Source organism: Sceloporus occidentalis, unplaced genomic scaffold (genome assembly GCF_023333645.1).
Source record: "Sceloporus occidentalis isolate IW3139 unplaced genomic scaffold, rSceOcc1.0.p SCAF_4, whole genome shotgun sequence".
Lineage (NCBI taxonomy): Eukaryota > Metazoa > Chordata > Lepidosauria > Squamata > Phrynosomatidae > Sceloporus > Sceloporus occidentalis.
Window position 1 is genome coordinate 42,394,669 of NW_028316984.1, and position 17,605 is coordinate 42,412,273.

At 40.2% G+C, this 17,605-nt stretch overlaps 1 protein-coding gene across 7 annotated transcripts in view; it reads left to right on the top strand.

Annotated features, from left to right (window-relative positions):
* The window catches only part of COBLL1 (cordon-bleu WH2 repeat protein like 1), a 115,167-nt gene that overhangs the window by 81,254 nt on the left and 16,308 nt on the right, over window positions 1–17,605 (top strand). For 3 of the 7 annotated variants that reach the window (XM_089519854.1, XM_089519853.1, XM_089519856.1), the window contains exons 4-10: window positions 390–618; window positions 2,409–2,447; window positions 4,646–4,740; window positions 7,610–7,849; window positions 14,310–14,460; window positions 15,178–15,252; window positions 16,898–17,047. In XM_089519854.1, the coding sequence (XP_089375980.1) occupies window positions 390–618; window positions 2,409–2,447; window positions 4,646–4,740; window positions 7,610–7,849; window positions 14,310–14,460; window positions 15,178–15,252; window positions 16,898–17,047 (979 nt within the window). Of the gene's footprint in view, window positions 1–389; window positions 619–2,408; window positions 2,448–3,316; window positions 3,575–4,645; window positions 4,741–7,609; window positions 7,850–14,309; window positions 14,461–15,177; window positions 15,253–16,897; window positions 17,048–17,605 lie in introns of those variants that run through there. The other 4 variants (XM_089519855.1, XM_089519857.1, XM_089519859.1 and 1 more) reach the window with 4 other exon arrangements.

Sequence of the window (17,605 nt, forward strand, 5' to 3'; positions counted from 1 at the left end):
TAATAATACCGTAGTTTGGTAGCTAGCTGTTTAAAGTCATCATCTAATCTGTCTGTGAATTGTTGTAAGAAACAGTTTAAAAATAAGAGAGAACTTTGAGAGCTGACTGCAAGGAAACAGTGTTCCAGTTCAGCTCAGAATTGCTGATATTTCAAATTGTGGCCTGTCTGAATGAATTGTGACTCATAATGGGATAGCCTTAGTTAAGTACTGGTTTTTTGTTGAGAAGAATATGGGATACAGATAAATGTGGAATATTACAGAAGGCATTGCAAACATTAATAGTATGGATGAACTGTTCAGAGGAAGCGCGGGGGGGGGGTGTACCTTTAAAAAACAAATTGTAATTTTGGATGGTATTCAATGGATGTTTTTTTCTCTGGCTTCAGCAAACTGTAAGGGTAGTAGTAAATTACAAGAAGACACAGAAGACTATTGTCAGAGTTAGCCCTCATGTACCACTTCAAGAGCTCCTGCAAATTATCTGTAGCAAATGTGACTTCGATCCTTTGCACACTGTGTTGCTGAAGACCTACCAATCCTCTGAGACACTTGATTTGACAAAATCCCTCAATGACCATGGACTCAGAGAATTATATGCAATGGATATCAGCAGAGGTAAGATCGATGGAATTGACTTTCTTCAATCTGTTATTAGAGGGAATGCTGGAATTATGGAGTTTTGCTTATAATTTTATTTACAGTTCTTTCCCTTTTTATTATTGTTATTGAATATTAAAAACCATAATACATTAATTACTTTTTTAAAAAATAAAGAATATATACATGGCCTTGCAGAAGTGTTCATCCCCCTCCTTTGACTTTTCCATATTTTGTTGAGTTACAATCTGGGATTGAAATGCATTTAATTGCTACTTGGTGTACACATTATATTTAATGCTATGAAAATGCAAAATATTTTTATCATGGCATAAAAGTTAGCTAAAAAAACCAAACTGGCACTTGTTGGTTGCATAAGTGTTCACTTTCCTTCCCTTGAGGCAATACTTGATAGAAGCACCTTTGGCAGCAGTTAAAGCTGCAAGTCTCCTTGGGTAAGTCTCTATCAGCTTTGCATGCATGGATCTTGTGATTTTTGGCCTTTATTTGCAGCAAAATTGCTCCAGTTCTGTCAGGTTGGATGATGACCATTGGTAAACAGTAACTTCCATGTCTTGTCAAAATTTTTCTATTAAATTGAGGTCTAGGCTTTGACTGAACTGTTCTCAGACACACAGTATTTTGTTTTATTTTTAAAACTATTTCAGTGTTACTTTGGCTGTGTGTTTAGAGTCATTGTTCTGGGTAAAAGTGAATCTCGGCCTCAGTCCTAGGTCCCTTACAGATTGAAACAGGTTTTGCTCAAGAATGGCTCCAAATTTAGATCCATCCATCTTGTTCTCATTCCTAACAATTTCTCCAGATTCTGCCAAGGTAAAGTGTCCCCACAATATGATGTTGCCATCACCAGGCTACACTCTACGATCTGCATTCTTATTTCAGTGAGCACATGTTTTTTTCTGTTTGTAAACCATTTTTGCCATCTACATTTGTCAAGACAGGAACTGACCATCTCATAAATAGATATATTTTCTCCTAACCCCACTTTTCATATAATTTATTCAGATGAAGGGTGAGGAACATGTGATGTGGTGCACAAAATAACTGGATTCCAGTTACTTTGTTGGACTCCAGTTCCCATTAGTCCATGCCAGTGTAGCCAATGGCAAGGTATTGATGGAAGTTGTAGTCTGGAATTACAATTCCCATCAACCCACAATTTGGAAACCACAGGTTGCTCACCCCTGATTAGGACCATGGTTAATGCTGTATCCTAAAATATATTTTAAGTGTATATGTTGTACTTAACAGAATCTCTTACTTGTGAAAATGAAGAAAGAACAACAAAAATACACAGAGTCTTTAAAAACATGGTTTTATTGTTTTGATTTGAAAAAAAAAGCTCAGTGTTTGAGGTGGCAAGGAAGCCTTATGAATCCTGAGAATCCTGGCTTTCATTCTTTTAAAAATATTCACAGCTAACTGGCCCTCCATTTCTGGTAATGCATTTTGGTATGAGAGCTTGGCTTTTTTATATCATTGCTTTCAGATATACACCTCTAGTGTAGCTTATTTGTTTGCAGTAATAACATTTGGTAGGGCTTTCACTGCTGATTCTGGAAGTTAAGCCTGCCCATAGTGCACCACAAAGCCATCATTGTCTAAAGTACAAGATGTTCTTTCTTTCTACATGAAATTTGATAGAAGGGATCACTTCACACTCTTACGCATTTTAAGAACTTACCTGTATAGCCTTTTGCATCTTTGCTGATACTCTGATAAAGGACTTCTTCAGGAAACATTTGTCAATTACAAATAAATTTCTATTTCTTTCTGTCTCTCTCTAGCCACACCAACTACTGAGTTCAGCTTTTCATCTTTACAAGGTGAGCTGTTCTAATTTCATAGAGTGAATACAGAACATGGGGGTTGAAAAGCACAAGCATAATTCAGAGTAAACATGTATCTTCTAATATGAGTGATGTTTACCTAGACTAACCTTACAAGAGTGGGTAGGTAACACAGATTTTTGTATAATGCTTTGGTGCGCTTAACTTAGTACAGCTTCTGAATAGTCACCCGGCTACTGAACAGAATGAAATTCCTTCTTTTTTAAGGCTTATATCCAGTTCTGTACTCTCTGCGGGCTCTTCAATCTAGTGGCAGCTTCCATGAGTACAAATGGAGTAGGTAATTTTTGCTGGTATCCCCATGCAGCCCTCTGCAAACTCCAAAAATCTGCTCCAGAGAGTTAGGGAAACTCTTTTGGAATATGGTGAGGGATGACATCTTTCTTCAGGACAAAGAGAATGAAGAAATCACCTTTATCCCACCCCATTTTTTGCCCATATAATATGTGCTGCTAACTTTAAGAACCATCTATTAGTGCAAAGCCACATTGCAATTTGACATGGATGCTGGTACACACTACTCAGTTGCTTCTGCTTATCTTCTCTTGTCCATAGATAAATAGTGAACAAATTGTGGTTTCTTTGGTGGGGGGGGGAATTAAAATGCACCATGCAAGCTTTCACTGGCCTCTTCATCAAGTAGGTGTTGGACATCATCTGTTTTTCATGATTTTTTACATTGTTACCTGATGAAGACATCAGTGAAGCTTTGACATATTGCATTATGTAGTTTGTGCATTTTAGTTGACCTAGTGAAAGTATCCCTCTTTTGTGGAGTTTGTATTTTGTTGCATTTTGCTTAACCAACAGGGCTACCCCTGAAATTGTTTACCCTTATATTTGAACTGGGAAATCTAGCTTATGTCTCCCTAGACAAGAGAAAAGTAATAACTAAGAACAAACTGGTGACATACAAGGCCAGGGGCTCTGGTCTGCACATACTTTCCTGTTAGTATTGCAGTGGTTGTCAGCCTTTAGTCCTCCTGATCTCTGTGATCTTAACTCCTGGCATCCCTGACCATTGGGCAAGCTGGCTGGAATTGCAAAGAGTTGAAGCTCAGTCTATCTGGAGAACTACTGCAGAGTTGCATTCTTGGTAGAAGGTTGGTGGACCTTTGCTTTTGGAAGATCTGTAGTTTGTTTAGCCACTAATTTGCAAGCAGAGACAAGTGGGAGTTACCAGCATACACTAGGAGAGTGACCTTTGCTTTTGAAAGGTCTGTAGTTTGTTTAGCCATTGATTTGCAAGCAGAGCCAAGTGGGAGTCACCAGCCTGCACCAGGACAGTAGCTTAACCACAGTAAGGCTGAGTTCATCAGAATTCAGACTTTATGTGATGACCAAATAAAGCCAATGAGATACAGTACATTCTGCAGCTAACCAATCTTACACAGGTTAATATTATATTAGTATTTATTTCAACCATTTTTGGTTGAAGCACTACATTTCTATCGTGGTAGTAAACGTAAGGGTAGAAGATTCACTCTGTATTGCCTTCATTTCAGAATGTTTACAAAACTTTACTGTAATTGTGATTATTTGTCTGGATAAGAGATTTATTATCCACACAATGAACATCAAGAAAGATTTAAAAACCTACTTAGTACCATATTTAGACCGGGAAGCAATTTCCCTTCAGCTAGGCTATATTATTTATTATGGCTTAAATTCAGTTGCTGGTGAGCATGTCAATATCTGTGTAAATCTGTTGGTTGTATGGGTCTACTTAATTAGGGCTAATGGTTGAATTTAGACCTATAATACCTATGAACTGCTAAAAGACACCTAAATTGATTTAACTGCCTTTATGAATGCTATATAGTTGCAAACTAACAGTACGTCAATTAAGCAATCAGTTTAAAAATAGATTTCTTTTTACATGCAAACTGTTTTTTCTTTTTGTGGTATTTATCATTGTAATTTTTTGTGAAAAGATAAATGAATTCCATTTATCCATTTGACACAGGCAGTGTTTTTGTACTATTTAAATGAAATTTTGTCATTGAAATTTTATATGTGCAGAGGGATACTTATTATCTTATATCTCACTAAATAAAATTTGCTCCAGTTTTTAGGAGAGTAATAGAAATAATATTAAAGGGGTAGGTGTGTTATTGTTAGCAAGCCAGTTCATATAAAATTGAATATAAAATTATTTTTTCTTTTATTTTTAGATTCTCAGAATATGCAAAATTCAGACATTTTAAAGGAGAAAGAAAATAAAGGATTCTTCAGTTTTTTTCAGCGAAGCAAAAAAAAACGAGAACAAGTAAGAAACATCAACTGTGCAATTAAGAATGAAGAGAAACAAAATGACACTATCGATAGTCTGTCCTCCCATACACGCATGGCAAATCCGGAAGTTGTCCCCAATGGCGGCGCACGCGGCCCCAACTCTTTCCTTCCCTCCCTCCTTACTTACCTTTTTCACCGGTGCCGCGTCGCTGCTGCTGCTGCCGCCACCTCGGCCATAGCAGGGGGAAGGCCGGGTGGGGGTTTTGGAGGCAAAAAAGCCTCCAGCCTGCCACCCGGCCCTTATGTGGCAGCAGCAGAGGACCAGTGGCAGAGGCCTCTTTGGCCTCCTTGCCGCCGCCGCCGCCGCCGCCGCCACCACCAGCACCTCTGTGCAAGGGCCAGGTGGTGGGCTGGAGGCCTCTTGGCCTCCACTCCACCACTCGGCCCCTGCATCGAGGTGCTGGCGCCGGCAGCGGCGGTGGAGAGGAGGCCGAAGAGGCCCCAGGCGCTCGTCGTCGTCCTCTCCGCTGCCATTGCCAGGAGAAAGGCCGGGCACTGCTCCTGGAGGCCTCCAGGAGCAGCGCCCGGCCTTTCCCCTGAATGTAGCTGCGGAGAGGAGGCCTCTGGCGCTGGAGGACCAGCACCAGAGGCCTCCTCTCTGCCGCCACCGCTGCCAGGGGAAAGGCCGGGCGCTGCTCCTGGAGGCCTCCAGGAGCAGCGCCCGGCCTTTCCCCTGAATGTAGCTGCGGAGAGGAGGCCTCTGGCACTGGAGGACCAGCGCCAGGGGCCTCCTCTCCGCCACCACCGCTGCCAGGGGAAAGGCCGGGTGCTGCTCCTGGAGGCCTCCAGGAGCAGCATCCAGCCTTTCCCCCGGCAATGGCGGCGGAGAGGAGGAGGACGAGCGCCTGGGGCCTCTTCAGCCTCCTCTCTGCTGCCGGCGCCAGCACCTCGATGCAGGGGCCGAGTGGCGGACTGGAGGCCAAGAGGCCTCCAGCCCACCACCTGGCCCTTGCACAGAGGTGCTGGCGGCGGCGGCGGAGAGGAGGCCGAAGAGGCCTCTGCCACTGGCCCTCCGCTGCCGCTGCCACAGAAGGGCCGGGTGGCAGGCTGGAGGCTTCTTTGCCTCCAAAACCCCCACCCAGCCTTCCCCCTGCTACGGCCGAGGCAGCGGCAGGAGCGACGCGGCACCGATGAAAAAGGTAAGTAAGGAGGGAGGGAAGGAGGGAGGGAGGGAAGGAAAGAGTTGGGGGGAGGAGAGGGGAGGGAGGGAAGTTGTCTCCAATGGCGGTGCGCGTGCACGCGTGCCACTATTGGGGACAACGGGACTTGAGCATACGTGGATTTTGGTATACGCGGGGGGTCCGGAACGGATCCCCACATATACCAAGGACCGACTGTATTTCCTTTGGTCAGGGGTGGGCAGCATTTGAGTCACATGTACCACTTGCCTATTTTTGCAGTCCTTCCTGTCACTGTGGCAAGGGTGACAGCAAAAGTGAGCAGCTTTCTTTTAAATGCCAACTGCTTCATGCCACATCTCAGTGGCTGCAGCAAAACTGGATTTTACTTCCTGTGTGAATACATATACCTTCTTTTGTATTGAATTGCACTTTCCTAGAAGCACAGTTTAGGTAGAAAACCTTATTTCCTGGGGAAGTTGCTGTTCTGCCACTACTTCCACACCAGTGAATTTTGGTGGCTCAGTGGTCTATAAAAGAAGGTTCAGCAGTTCAGCAGCAAGGTTCAGGCTCTAGTCAGTTGTGGGGGGGTTAATGCGCTCCCACAAGCCTACGCCTGTATTACATTTTAAATAATATAATATGCCTCATCTGGAGTACTGTGTTCAGTTCCAGGTGCCTGATTTTAAGGATATAGATAAGTTGGAGCAGTTTCATTAGTACGAAGAACAAAACATAAGGGGAGAGGTTGAAAGAGCTGAACAAGTTCAGCTTGATGAAGAGAAGACTGAATGGTGACATAATTGCACACTTTAAATATGTCAAGGGCTGCCACATGGGAGGAGGGGCAGGCCTGTTCTCTGCTGCCCCTGAGGGTAGAAACAGGTCTAATGGTCTCAAATACATGTATAGGAGGGTAGATTTTGAGTGAACATTAGAAGGAATGTTCCAAATAAGAATGGTTCAGCAGTGGACTCAGTAGTCAAGAAAGGTGGTGGGGTCACCTCTGGATGTCTTCAAAATGAGGCTGGTCAGTTACCCACTGGTGGATGCTTCAGCTGAAGTTCCTGCATTGAGCAGGGCTTTGGATTCAGTGGCCTATAAGGCCCCTCCCAACTCTGTGCTTCTATGTGTACTCAGAAGGAAGTCCCATTTGGTTCAGAGGGATGTGTTCTTATGCAAATGTGGATTTTTAAAAATGTATTTTATTTATTTAATTTATATTTTCCCCAGAGTGGAGGCCAAGGTGGCTCAAGGCAGATTGCAGTACAGCATATTGTCCCCCATGTTCCAGAGGCCTTTTTTTTTACTTTGATCTGCAAAATGTGCTCGTTAGACTTGAATTTTTACAACTACTCTTACAACTATGGCAGCTCAATATTCACTTTTCTCTTGACTTGTAGCCACTAACTATGGCCTCACATAAATTGCTAGCAAGATGGGAGCTACTTGCCTTTAATGATATTACATGTAGTTACAGAAACTTTTTGCGTTAACCGTCTTCTCATAGCTGTTCAGATGTCAATATTGTTAATAATAATAAGGACCACTAGAATGGTTCCTGAATTCAGTTTATTGTAATGAAATACTCCATTTTTAGTGATGCAACATAAATGAATCTCAATAATTAAGACTGTGAATAAATGTTGTAAATCCCTGTTTGGCAAGTATCTATTAGATGATTTTTAACATTGCGTTTTGTTCTTCTCTTATCTTCTTCATAAGACTGCCAGTGCTCCTGCTACTCCATTAATAAGTAAGCCAAGGCCTGCCTCCGTCACAAAACCCAGTACCATTTCGAAACAATATGACTCAAACACCCTGCCGTCTGAGATGCCAAAGAAGCGACGAGCACCTCTGCCTCCTATGCCTGCTTCTCAAAGTGTGCCCCAAGATCTTGCACAAACCCAGGATAGACCTACGTCGTGTGTGGTGAAATCTAGCAGTGTGGATGAAACTGACAAGGTTAGTTGTTAATGGTCTCATCTTTCCTCTTATTTTTTCTCTCTCAAACTAATTTCAGTTAAATTTCTGGATAGCTGTGAAACAACTCAGCAAGAAAATTCAGTAAGCATAATTTCTGAATAAACTGCAGTACGGGAGTTCACAATTTTCCCTCCTTCCCATATACATACACCCTAAATGGTTTTCCATTTTTATTGTCAAAAGGATTATTTTTCATATGAATTTTGAAATTAAAATATGCTTTTTAGGTGAAGGTAAAATACTATAAAAATATGAAAGCTTGAACATTTGGAAGGTGTTAAGATATTTTAGAACAAATTCAGGAACAGTGGTTTTAAGTGCAGTTACTTTTCCACTTTAAAATGTTACTTCAGTTCTTCAAAATGTTACTTTTCAAATTAGACCTCGAACACGTTTTTCTTTATTCAGCTCAATATTTTTTATGCTTGAATTAAGTATGGGAAGTTGATGGATTGCATTAGCATACTCAGTAACTGGAGAAGGATTAGGCATCTGTGACACTTCCAAATTTTCTTTCCTAGTCTTACTATAAACAACTGCAGTTAAATATGTTTCTCAGAAAAGGTGTCCTAAACAGTTCAGATCTTTATGTTAGTAAGAACAAGATGAGGTCCTGTGGAGAAAATCAAATTTTACTTGCTAGAAGAACATGGATGTCTAAAATGAATGTTTTTATCTTAATAAAATTGACTGCTTCTATAATAAAGCATTTTAATGAAGTTATGAAGCAGGCTGACAGGTCAAATATATCTATATAAATCCCAATAAGTGTTGAACTTATTCCAGGACAGTTTGTGGGGAAATTAATGCAGTGGGATATCTTATTTAAGCACAGATTGTCAATTGCAAATTCCAATTAAAGTTCAAAGCTAAATGTCTCAGTGTAAATTGGAGCACTGCATATTTGTGTTTCAGACATCACTTTGAATCTGGAATGAAAGACATCTTTTTTTTTAATACACAAGGCTACATGAGCATGTTAGAAAGATGAAGTAAAGAACTGAATGGTGGGAAAAACAGGCCCAAGAGATGAATTTAATGTAAGGCCCTTCAGAGAATTTTTTTTTTACATCAGGCATACCATGAGCATTTCTTTTTCATTAAATCACAACCACCAGAGTGCGCTGTTTAATAGAGATTGGTGATTTTGTGTCTTTTGGATGAGATGATGCTCTCATTTCAACAAAAGGATATCTCAGTGAGCCTTCCCCCCCCCCCCCCCCCCGAATGAAACAAACAAAACAGGATTCTTGGAATTGGCTTGGACAGTTACAAATGTGTCACTGCTAAAGTTACATAGCTACACAGTGATTAACAATATGATCTCCTCCCATTCTTATGTACTGGTAGCAATTGCTGCATTCTGTGATATCCCTTCTCCTGTTGCTCAGGAAGCAGCTGACTGATGTTCCTACACCTAGTGTGCCGTATTGCAATTCTCCCTCACACTGAAGATCACTTGGTGTGGGGAGGGGGGACTGTCAGCCAGCTGCTTCCCAATCTATGGGGACAGACCACCATTGATCACAGTGGCTACTGCCTGTTAAGTGGGGACTGAGGGACGTTCATGGTCTCTATATTGCCTCTAAACTAGGGAATATGTAGGGATAGTGAAAATGAAACAGTTATGAATGTGTTACTCTAGGCTATGCATTCATAACTGCCCCAGTGAATTCTGGATGATATTTTCCTCTTCTAATTTCTACAAGAAATCAGAGTTTGGAAGGGTTACTTTTTTGCACTACAATTCCCCATATGCCCTGGCAAGCATGTTCAGTTACCCTCCTGATTGGCTTAGATTTTGGGAGCTTGTGTGTGTGTGTGTGTAGTATTCATATAAATATTCCCATGTTTGAGCTCCAGTCAAAAAGCAAAGTTCATGGCACATAAACCTGTTGAAATGGGTAGGCTCAAGTATAGCTGCTTCTTTGTTAGGATTGGTAGCTTTCATGTTGTGAAATACTAAAATCATCTGTAAAAGAATGACTTAGATTCAAAGGTCCCACACATAAATAGAAAATACTTCCACTTACACAACAGTAGGAGCCCCATTCTGCCTTCTTGGGCTGCCACATTCCTATGCTGCTCCCCAGTCCTTAGAAACAGTGAGTGTGCAATTGTGTAAAAGGGTGAGGTGGGGAGGTGGGGGTATAAAAAGCCTTGCTCCATGATTAGAACTCCAGTCTTGGAAATTAGAATACAAGTCAATTTGCATTCTGTTTACTTCTTAGCACATACCATATTTTTCTGGTGTATCTCAGATTAATGTGCTGTAATTTTCAAAATTGGTTTGCTGTCTTTCCTAATTACTGAGTATTTTGAATCTTAGTATTACTTGTTCATTTTAAGATGTCCTCAATGTTGAATATATTTCCAGCCATAGTAGTTGTCTTAGAACAAAACTTAGTTGGTACAAAAATTGTCTGCATTTTTTTATACAAAAACCTTTCGGAGGCTGCACCAGTTGCAGATATCTCCCTTTTCCTTTTAATGTAAATTAGCAGAACAACACATAAATAGACTCAATCAAAGAAGCCATGACCCTGGGTTGGCAAGACCTGAGCAGGGCTGTTGATAACAGGGTAACATGAGGGCTTCTCTTATTGTTAGGGTCAGCAGTTAACAGCAACAAGCAGAAATATCCAGCTGTGAAAGGGTTAGAAATCCATTAGTCTCCAGTTGCCTCAGTGCTCTTTATTTATACCTCTGGTCTTTATTTTCTGTCTCTTTTTTGTCTTACTAGTCTTTCTAACCAGTGCTTTTTCAATCATATTCTTTGCTCATTCTCTTTCTGCTTTAGTTGTCAGTAGGACCTTCTTTCCCTTCCCTCCACACAAACTGTTGAATTTAGGGGCCCTACATGAAAAAGCACTACACTGTCTAGATACCCTCTAGAGAAGTTACTATCCCAAGCCTGACAGCAGCTTCCTCTCTGGGATGGGAGGGCAATTTTCTACCTAAAGATGGCATTTCAGGTTCAGACAGATTTTAATTAATTGGAATTAATTAATTAATTAAAAACAAAACAGTTAGTGTCCCTTGGTATCCATGCCAAGCTTCAAATGTTTAGGTTTCATATTATTGGAACTCCAGCAAAGACAAGGACACAAACCAAGAAACATGTTATTTTATTCTTGCACCCTTGTTGTTTGGAATTAAGTTGTTTCAAAAAACATTATAAGAGTGTGATCAGTGCAGCACCTCAGCATAGTCTGTGGTTACAACCATAGCTTGGAAAACAAGAAAGAAGGCTCTCTTGCTGCATTGCCTTTATAGTAGGTTGAACTGAAGTGTCCTTGTCCCAGCTTGCCTGCTTCTGATAAAGTGGGGCATTTATCCATGCCAGAATGGTAATATCAGAATAGCAAGAAAAGCCAGCTAAAAAGAAACACTGTCTCTACTATTTATTGTAGTCTGCCTTCTCAACAGTTTTAAATGGAAAACCTAAGAATCTAGTTATCCTCTTTTCATTTCCCCATCGTACTTGACAGCAATAGCAGGAAATAATAGTACGGTTGGTTTATGACATTGAGGGCTGCTGACACACATGAAAACCTGGGTCTTTTTTCTAGGTAATACCTGGACATAGTTTTGACATAACAAGTGAAGAGGCATCCTTGTCAGGACTCTGTCACATTCAAGACAGACAAAGGGGCTCAGATGGTGCATAGTCTTCAATATCTTGTGCATGGGTGTTTTCTCTCCTTCTGCCATATGTGAAATACATTCCACATGTAAAGACCTACATTCCAGGGTGAAGGCCCCTTCTGACTCTTTCATTCTGTGTGGCTGGTGTGGGTTCTTAACTGGGTCCCTTTACTGGAGAAAGGGGGGGTATAAATTAAGTAAACAAATAAACACAAGTGTACCTCAGTTAATGAAGCAGACATTTTCCTGGGCATTACTTCTTTAAAAGAAAATTTGGTATCAGACACAGGAATAACATGGAAAAAATAGGAATCAGCTACACAACAAAGAACACGTTTCAGGAAACTTTTGATACATACTAATAATATTCACATGTGAAATGAAATAACTAGATCAGGTAAACCTTACATAAGTAAACAAAAACATTTGAATCTTCTAGAGACCATTTGAGGACTTCTTCCAAAGTGCATCCAGGGATGTTTTCTTTCTTTCTTTCACCAGTTTCCACTTTTCTCATGATTTCCATTTTAGTGGGTAAAATCATAAATCTGCGCTTTAAAAAAAAAACATACTGAGAGCAGCTGGTGAGACAGGCTTATCTGTTCTCCTCTTTTCTTTATGTTTTGCTGTTTGCGGATGCTCAGTAAAGGAAGCCAGTGAACAAATAAATCTAGGGTCTGGATTTGCCACTCTGCCACTGACAGCTCTGAGGCAGTGGTTTAGTTAGAACCAGCCATACCAATATCAGTATCACCTAGATAATGCAACTCTTAGACTGGATCTGCACTGCAAAAATAATCCAGTTTGACATTACTGTAAGTGCCCTGGCTCCTTGCTGTAGAATTCAGGGAAATGTTGTTTTGTGAGAAATTTAGCCTTCTCTATCAGAGAGCTCTGGTGTTATGACAAACCACAGTTCCCAGAATTCCATAGCATGGAGCCATGACAGTTAAAGTGGTGTCAAATTGGATTATTTTTGCAGTGTGGATGCAGCCATAGAGGAATAGCCCTCATAAATTACAATTTGCCAGTATTTTGGAGTTAAACTTTACACTACATGTGAAAAACCAGATTTAGGAGAGAAAAGCCTTATTCCTGGCAAGCTACTTTATTTGCAGGGGTTTTTAATTTTATTTTTGTATCGAGAATTCTTAAGTCTTTACAACCACATCTGTCTCAAGTAATTTTTAGAAATTTGCAACACTTGCTTCATGGCATTAAAAACATGGAGTTGTGTTTTCCTGGGTATAAGATTAGTTGTGGCTCATTTAGCTTCAACACTGTTTAATCCCGTTTTATAAAAAAGGAGGTTACTGGTTAATCAGAATGACAAATAGGACTTTCTATTTAGCTTTACCCACTGCTGAAAATGATATCCCTGTTAAACAGTAATACAAGATTGCAGTTTGATTCACTTTCATTGGCAGTTAAATTTTACAGCTTTATGTATTTCATTGTAAAATCATTATTCTGAAAATAAGGCTAATAGGCTTTTTCTCCACTAAAAAAATCTATGTTGAACAATATAGTGCCATTCATACTTTTAGATCCTAGGTCTTTTTTTTCTTTCTCCATTTACAAGCAGCAGTTGACAGTAACTGTTTTGCCATATGTCAGTGTTGTGACTGTCCAGAATTTCAAAGATGTACCAGTAAATGTTAACAGTCAACCTAAATGCCATATTGAGATTCCATTTCTCTTTGTCTAGAGAAAATATTGTGCTGTGTGGAAAGTGTATCTATTAAAATGACAGCTTGCTGTTGCAATTCATGAATGCTACAAACTACAATGTTACAACATAACCATTTTTCAGTTTTGTGTCATTTTCTTATGATATTTTCTTTTTTTCCCCTGCTCCACAATTTAATTAATTAATTAAATTTTCCAATTTTGAAAGTCCCAAAGAAAAGCACTTTAAAAAAAGGAGCAAATTTAGTACAGTCTGCATTTTTTAAAAGATAACCATAACCATAACCAACAAGGTCTACATATATAAACCAGGCTGCCTTAGATAGCAGTGGAATCTCCCTTGCTAGAGGAATTCAGAATGTGGTTGAACAGCCATCTTACAGGGGTGCTGTATTTCATCCTGTACCCCAGGTCTTGCCTGTAAGGATTGCTTCAAGTCTTTGTTTCTGTGATAGACCTTGCTACATCAGATTGAATATAGATTGGTTTATTAGCCATTATTTGTGGTCACCATTCCTCCTCCCATATTGCCTGTCATGTATCAGGGGACTGGGAGAAAGACAGGTTTTCTCTTAATTTATATGGGGTATGGAGAAGTTAAGAAACAAGTATATTTTCTTCTTTGAGTAGGCTCTGCTATTTCTAACTGCTCAATAACTGGTAGAAATGAAACTTCAAGGGTAAGGATCTTTGCTGTGTAAGGCGTCCAGCTTACCAGAAGGCTAAGGGTAGTCACCCCATGTGATCTGACAGATGTATGTGTGCATACCTTTTCCACATGCAATTTTACATCCTTACATATAACATCTCTGTATGGCATTCTTTACAAGTTATGTTCTTCCATGCTTGGGGATGCACCTGGTCAGGAGGGCATGGAATTATAAGGCTTTGTGCAGTGACATCATATATCTCAAAAAGATTATACCTTTTTAAAAATTATAGTATGAAATATATAATAAATAATCATTTCAGTATTATCTGAACATTATATTCAGTTGTACATATAATTTTCATGTTTGTCAATTATTGATGTCCATTTGTTGCTTTGTTGTACTTGAACGTTCCTGTTCCATTTTGACTCTCAGTCTCCTCTCTTCCTCAGGGACTTTCAGGGATAGGAATAGTGAGAACAGGTTCTCTTCAGCTCACTGGCACATCATCGGTGAATTCTTCTCTGAGGCGGGCAAAGCGCAAAGCGCCAACACCACCTCCCAGAAAATTGCAAGCCCGAAGTGACAACAGCATTGAGACCGGTAACCTGTGTAAAATGTCTTGTTTTGTTAGGTTATACCAGTTCAGAATTTTATACTTTAACTCTCAGGGGATTCAGCCCTATTGGAGAGTAATTACTTCTAAGCTTTTGATTTGGTTTATAAGTACATTTTATTAAAATAGGAGTTAAAAATGTATTTGGGAGAAACAAGGTTGACAGAACAATAGTGAAAGGCATGTGGCCCTCCAGATATTGTTGGTTTGAAAGTCCCATTATCCCTAAGCAGTATAGGGACTTGAATATAAGAGCTGCCTTGTACTATATCAGAGCACTTGTATACCTAGGCCAATATTGTCAACTTTTGACTGGTGGTGATAGACTGCCAAGGCTTTATGCAAACGTCTTTCCTGGCCTTACCTGAAATCCATTGTCTTCCCTGGAGGGGTCCCATCCAAAGGCTCTCCAGGCTCACTCTTGCTTAGCTTCTGAAAGCAGATGAGTTTGGGTGTGTTCAGGCTGGTATGGTGAGGGATGATTATAAATACAACTCAATATCAGCTGGAGGTCCACATCCTTTTCTAAGATGATATATAGGCAGCTGAAAATTGTGTGGAAGTTTGCTTTTGACAAAATATACTTGTGGCCTGTTTATCTGTCTACTTTTAACAACATTTGGTCATGTTTACTTATGTTCATTTGATTTTGAATTTGTAAATAAGCAGAGGGAAACATTTCCTAAACTGCATTATCATTTCAGGATCAGAATCAGCAGAATCAGTTCATACCGAAGGCACTGCCAGAGAAAGATACTCAGAAGTACTATCTCTAACAGGTATTTCAGTGTAGTATTTAATAAGAAACATGATCAGTTACATCTCAATACATTACCATAGAATTCTGTTCTTATCTCAGAATTTCCAAAATCCCAGTGTTCCTTTCTCACTCCCTTTTTTCAAAACCCCTTTGTCACCATATTGTTCTAAATCAACCAAAATGCAGCTTATTCTCTTCTAAATGGCTGTGGCTTGTCTTCAAATGCTGTGACTTAAAACATCCCATTTTTAAAATGGCTTAACTCACCACTCCTGCTTGCTGCTGCCTTTGGGGTGTCTTTTATTATGCTGAACATTTTTCAAGTGCAAAGTTGAAAGGTAGAGCTCCATGTTTAAGGGCATGTCTTTTGTTGTCCCTGTCTTTGTCATTGCTCATCATCATCATCATCATCTTGAGAGCAGTCCTAGGGGCTCTGATGGGGAGTGGTTCCCGGGGGAGTGAGTTTAAAGTTTTCTCTCTTGTGCAGTTTTCCTTCTGAAAACCCCAACCCATTTTCAGGGAGTGAGCATTTATTTGTAAACATTGACTGAAGCAGCTTAGAACTGCTTTGCATGTAGCTCCCCCTACAGCCACAACCCACTCCTGCAACTCATCCATTTGGGATTTTATTGGTTATCATCTCCTCACTTTGCAGTGGAATGAAGAAATTTCCCTTCTCAAGTTTCCACAGATGGTTAAATGTTGTGTATGATAAACTGATCTTTACATCTCTTCCAGTTAAAATATATAGTTATGACTATACAGTTCTCCCTCCACATTGGCAGCCTTGAGATTCGCGGTTTCAATTATTCATGGGTTCAAGGCTTCCAGTCCCCCAAGATCCCTTCTCTCCCCGATCACTCCCTGGGCTGCCCAGGGAGCAATTGGGAGGGAAGGGGTCTTGGGGGCTGGAGGCTCCTCCTGGCTTTCCCTCTCCGATCACTCCCTGGGGAAGGTAGTAATTTGGCTGGGAAAGGGACAGGGAGCTAATTAAAGGGATGGGAGGGTAGGGGGGAAAAGGAGCATATGCTCCTGCTCCTCTTTCCCTGCCCACGCTCTCTTTAACTGGTTTCTGAATTGGGGGGTGGGTTAATTTGCAGGTTTTTTTTTTTTTTTACATTTGCATGGGTCTTGTTCCCCCAACCCCTGCAAAGTAAGTAAGCACAATCAGACCTGTGGTACAGTCACCCAGTTGGTATGTAGTACACTCTGCAGTTGATTAATCGCTTGAGTTTAAATTGATTAATCAGTTAAATTTGCATCTGTTTGTTTATGAATAAAACAATAATTTTGAGGGGGGAGGCTGACGGAAAGATATTCTTCCTTTTATTTTTACTGGATGCTATAGGCGCTATTTTCCAAGAAACGCTGTACCTCCTGTGCTCTTTGCAAGTATTTGAATTAAAAATAAATAAGCTTTTTAAATAGTCACTGTAAGATGAATTGGTGCCACTTTTGTAATTGACAGAAAGTTTTAAATATGCTTAAAGTGGCAAAATGCTATGGCCCTACTAGTGCGACATAACAGAAATGAAGTCTCCTTTGACATCACTAACTTATTAGGGCATTGCTGCTTTTACTTTTCCCTTTTCGTATTTTCTTTGTTTTAATCATCAGACTAATGCCAGTTAATTCATTGTATTGTTTCCTAACCTGCTTCTTAGGCAATGTAGTTGATCTAACCAGGACTGCAGTGCCATCAGGCTGCTCTGAGCCAACCAATCATGATCAAAACAATATCCAGCAAGTCTCAGATGAAGGTAGTCTTTTGGTTAACCCTGATACTCCAGATGAATCTGAAGTGTCTTTCAAATGTAGGTAGCTGTCATATTTTGTCTTCAGCATTAATATGCTTTGATTACATGTCCTAGTTCTTTCATTATAACACTAATTTTTCTGGGTTAATGAGAGCATCTATATATCTCTATGTCTGTCTGTCTGTCTGTCTACCTACCTACCAGGGAAGGTTTAAGATTTTTCCTTTTTCATCAGCTTCACCTGTTGTGAATGGCTATAAGATATTTATTATTATTCCAAAAAAGCATAATTTGTTACCCCTAATTCTGCTGTTGCTATTGTTTATCTGTTTTGTCATTATTTTAAGTTACGTTTTAAACTGTAAGCTGTTTAATTGTATTTTAGGAGGGGAGCGATTGTGGGATATGGGGATGTATGTTTTAATCTTGTAAGCCACCCTGTATTATTATTAAGAATAGACCCAGCTTTCCAACGTCAGTTTAACACAATGTTTTCTCACTTGTAGCCCTCAAGCCATTGTTGAACTACTGTTCCCATGATCCCTCACCATTAGCTTTTCTGGCTGTGGCTGCTGGGTTTGTTGTTCAGCAACATCTGGAGGTCTACAACTTCCT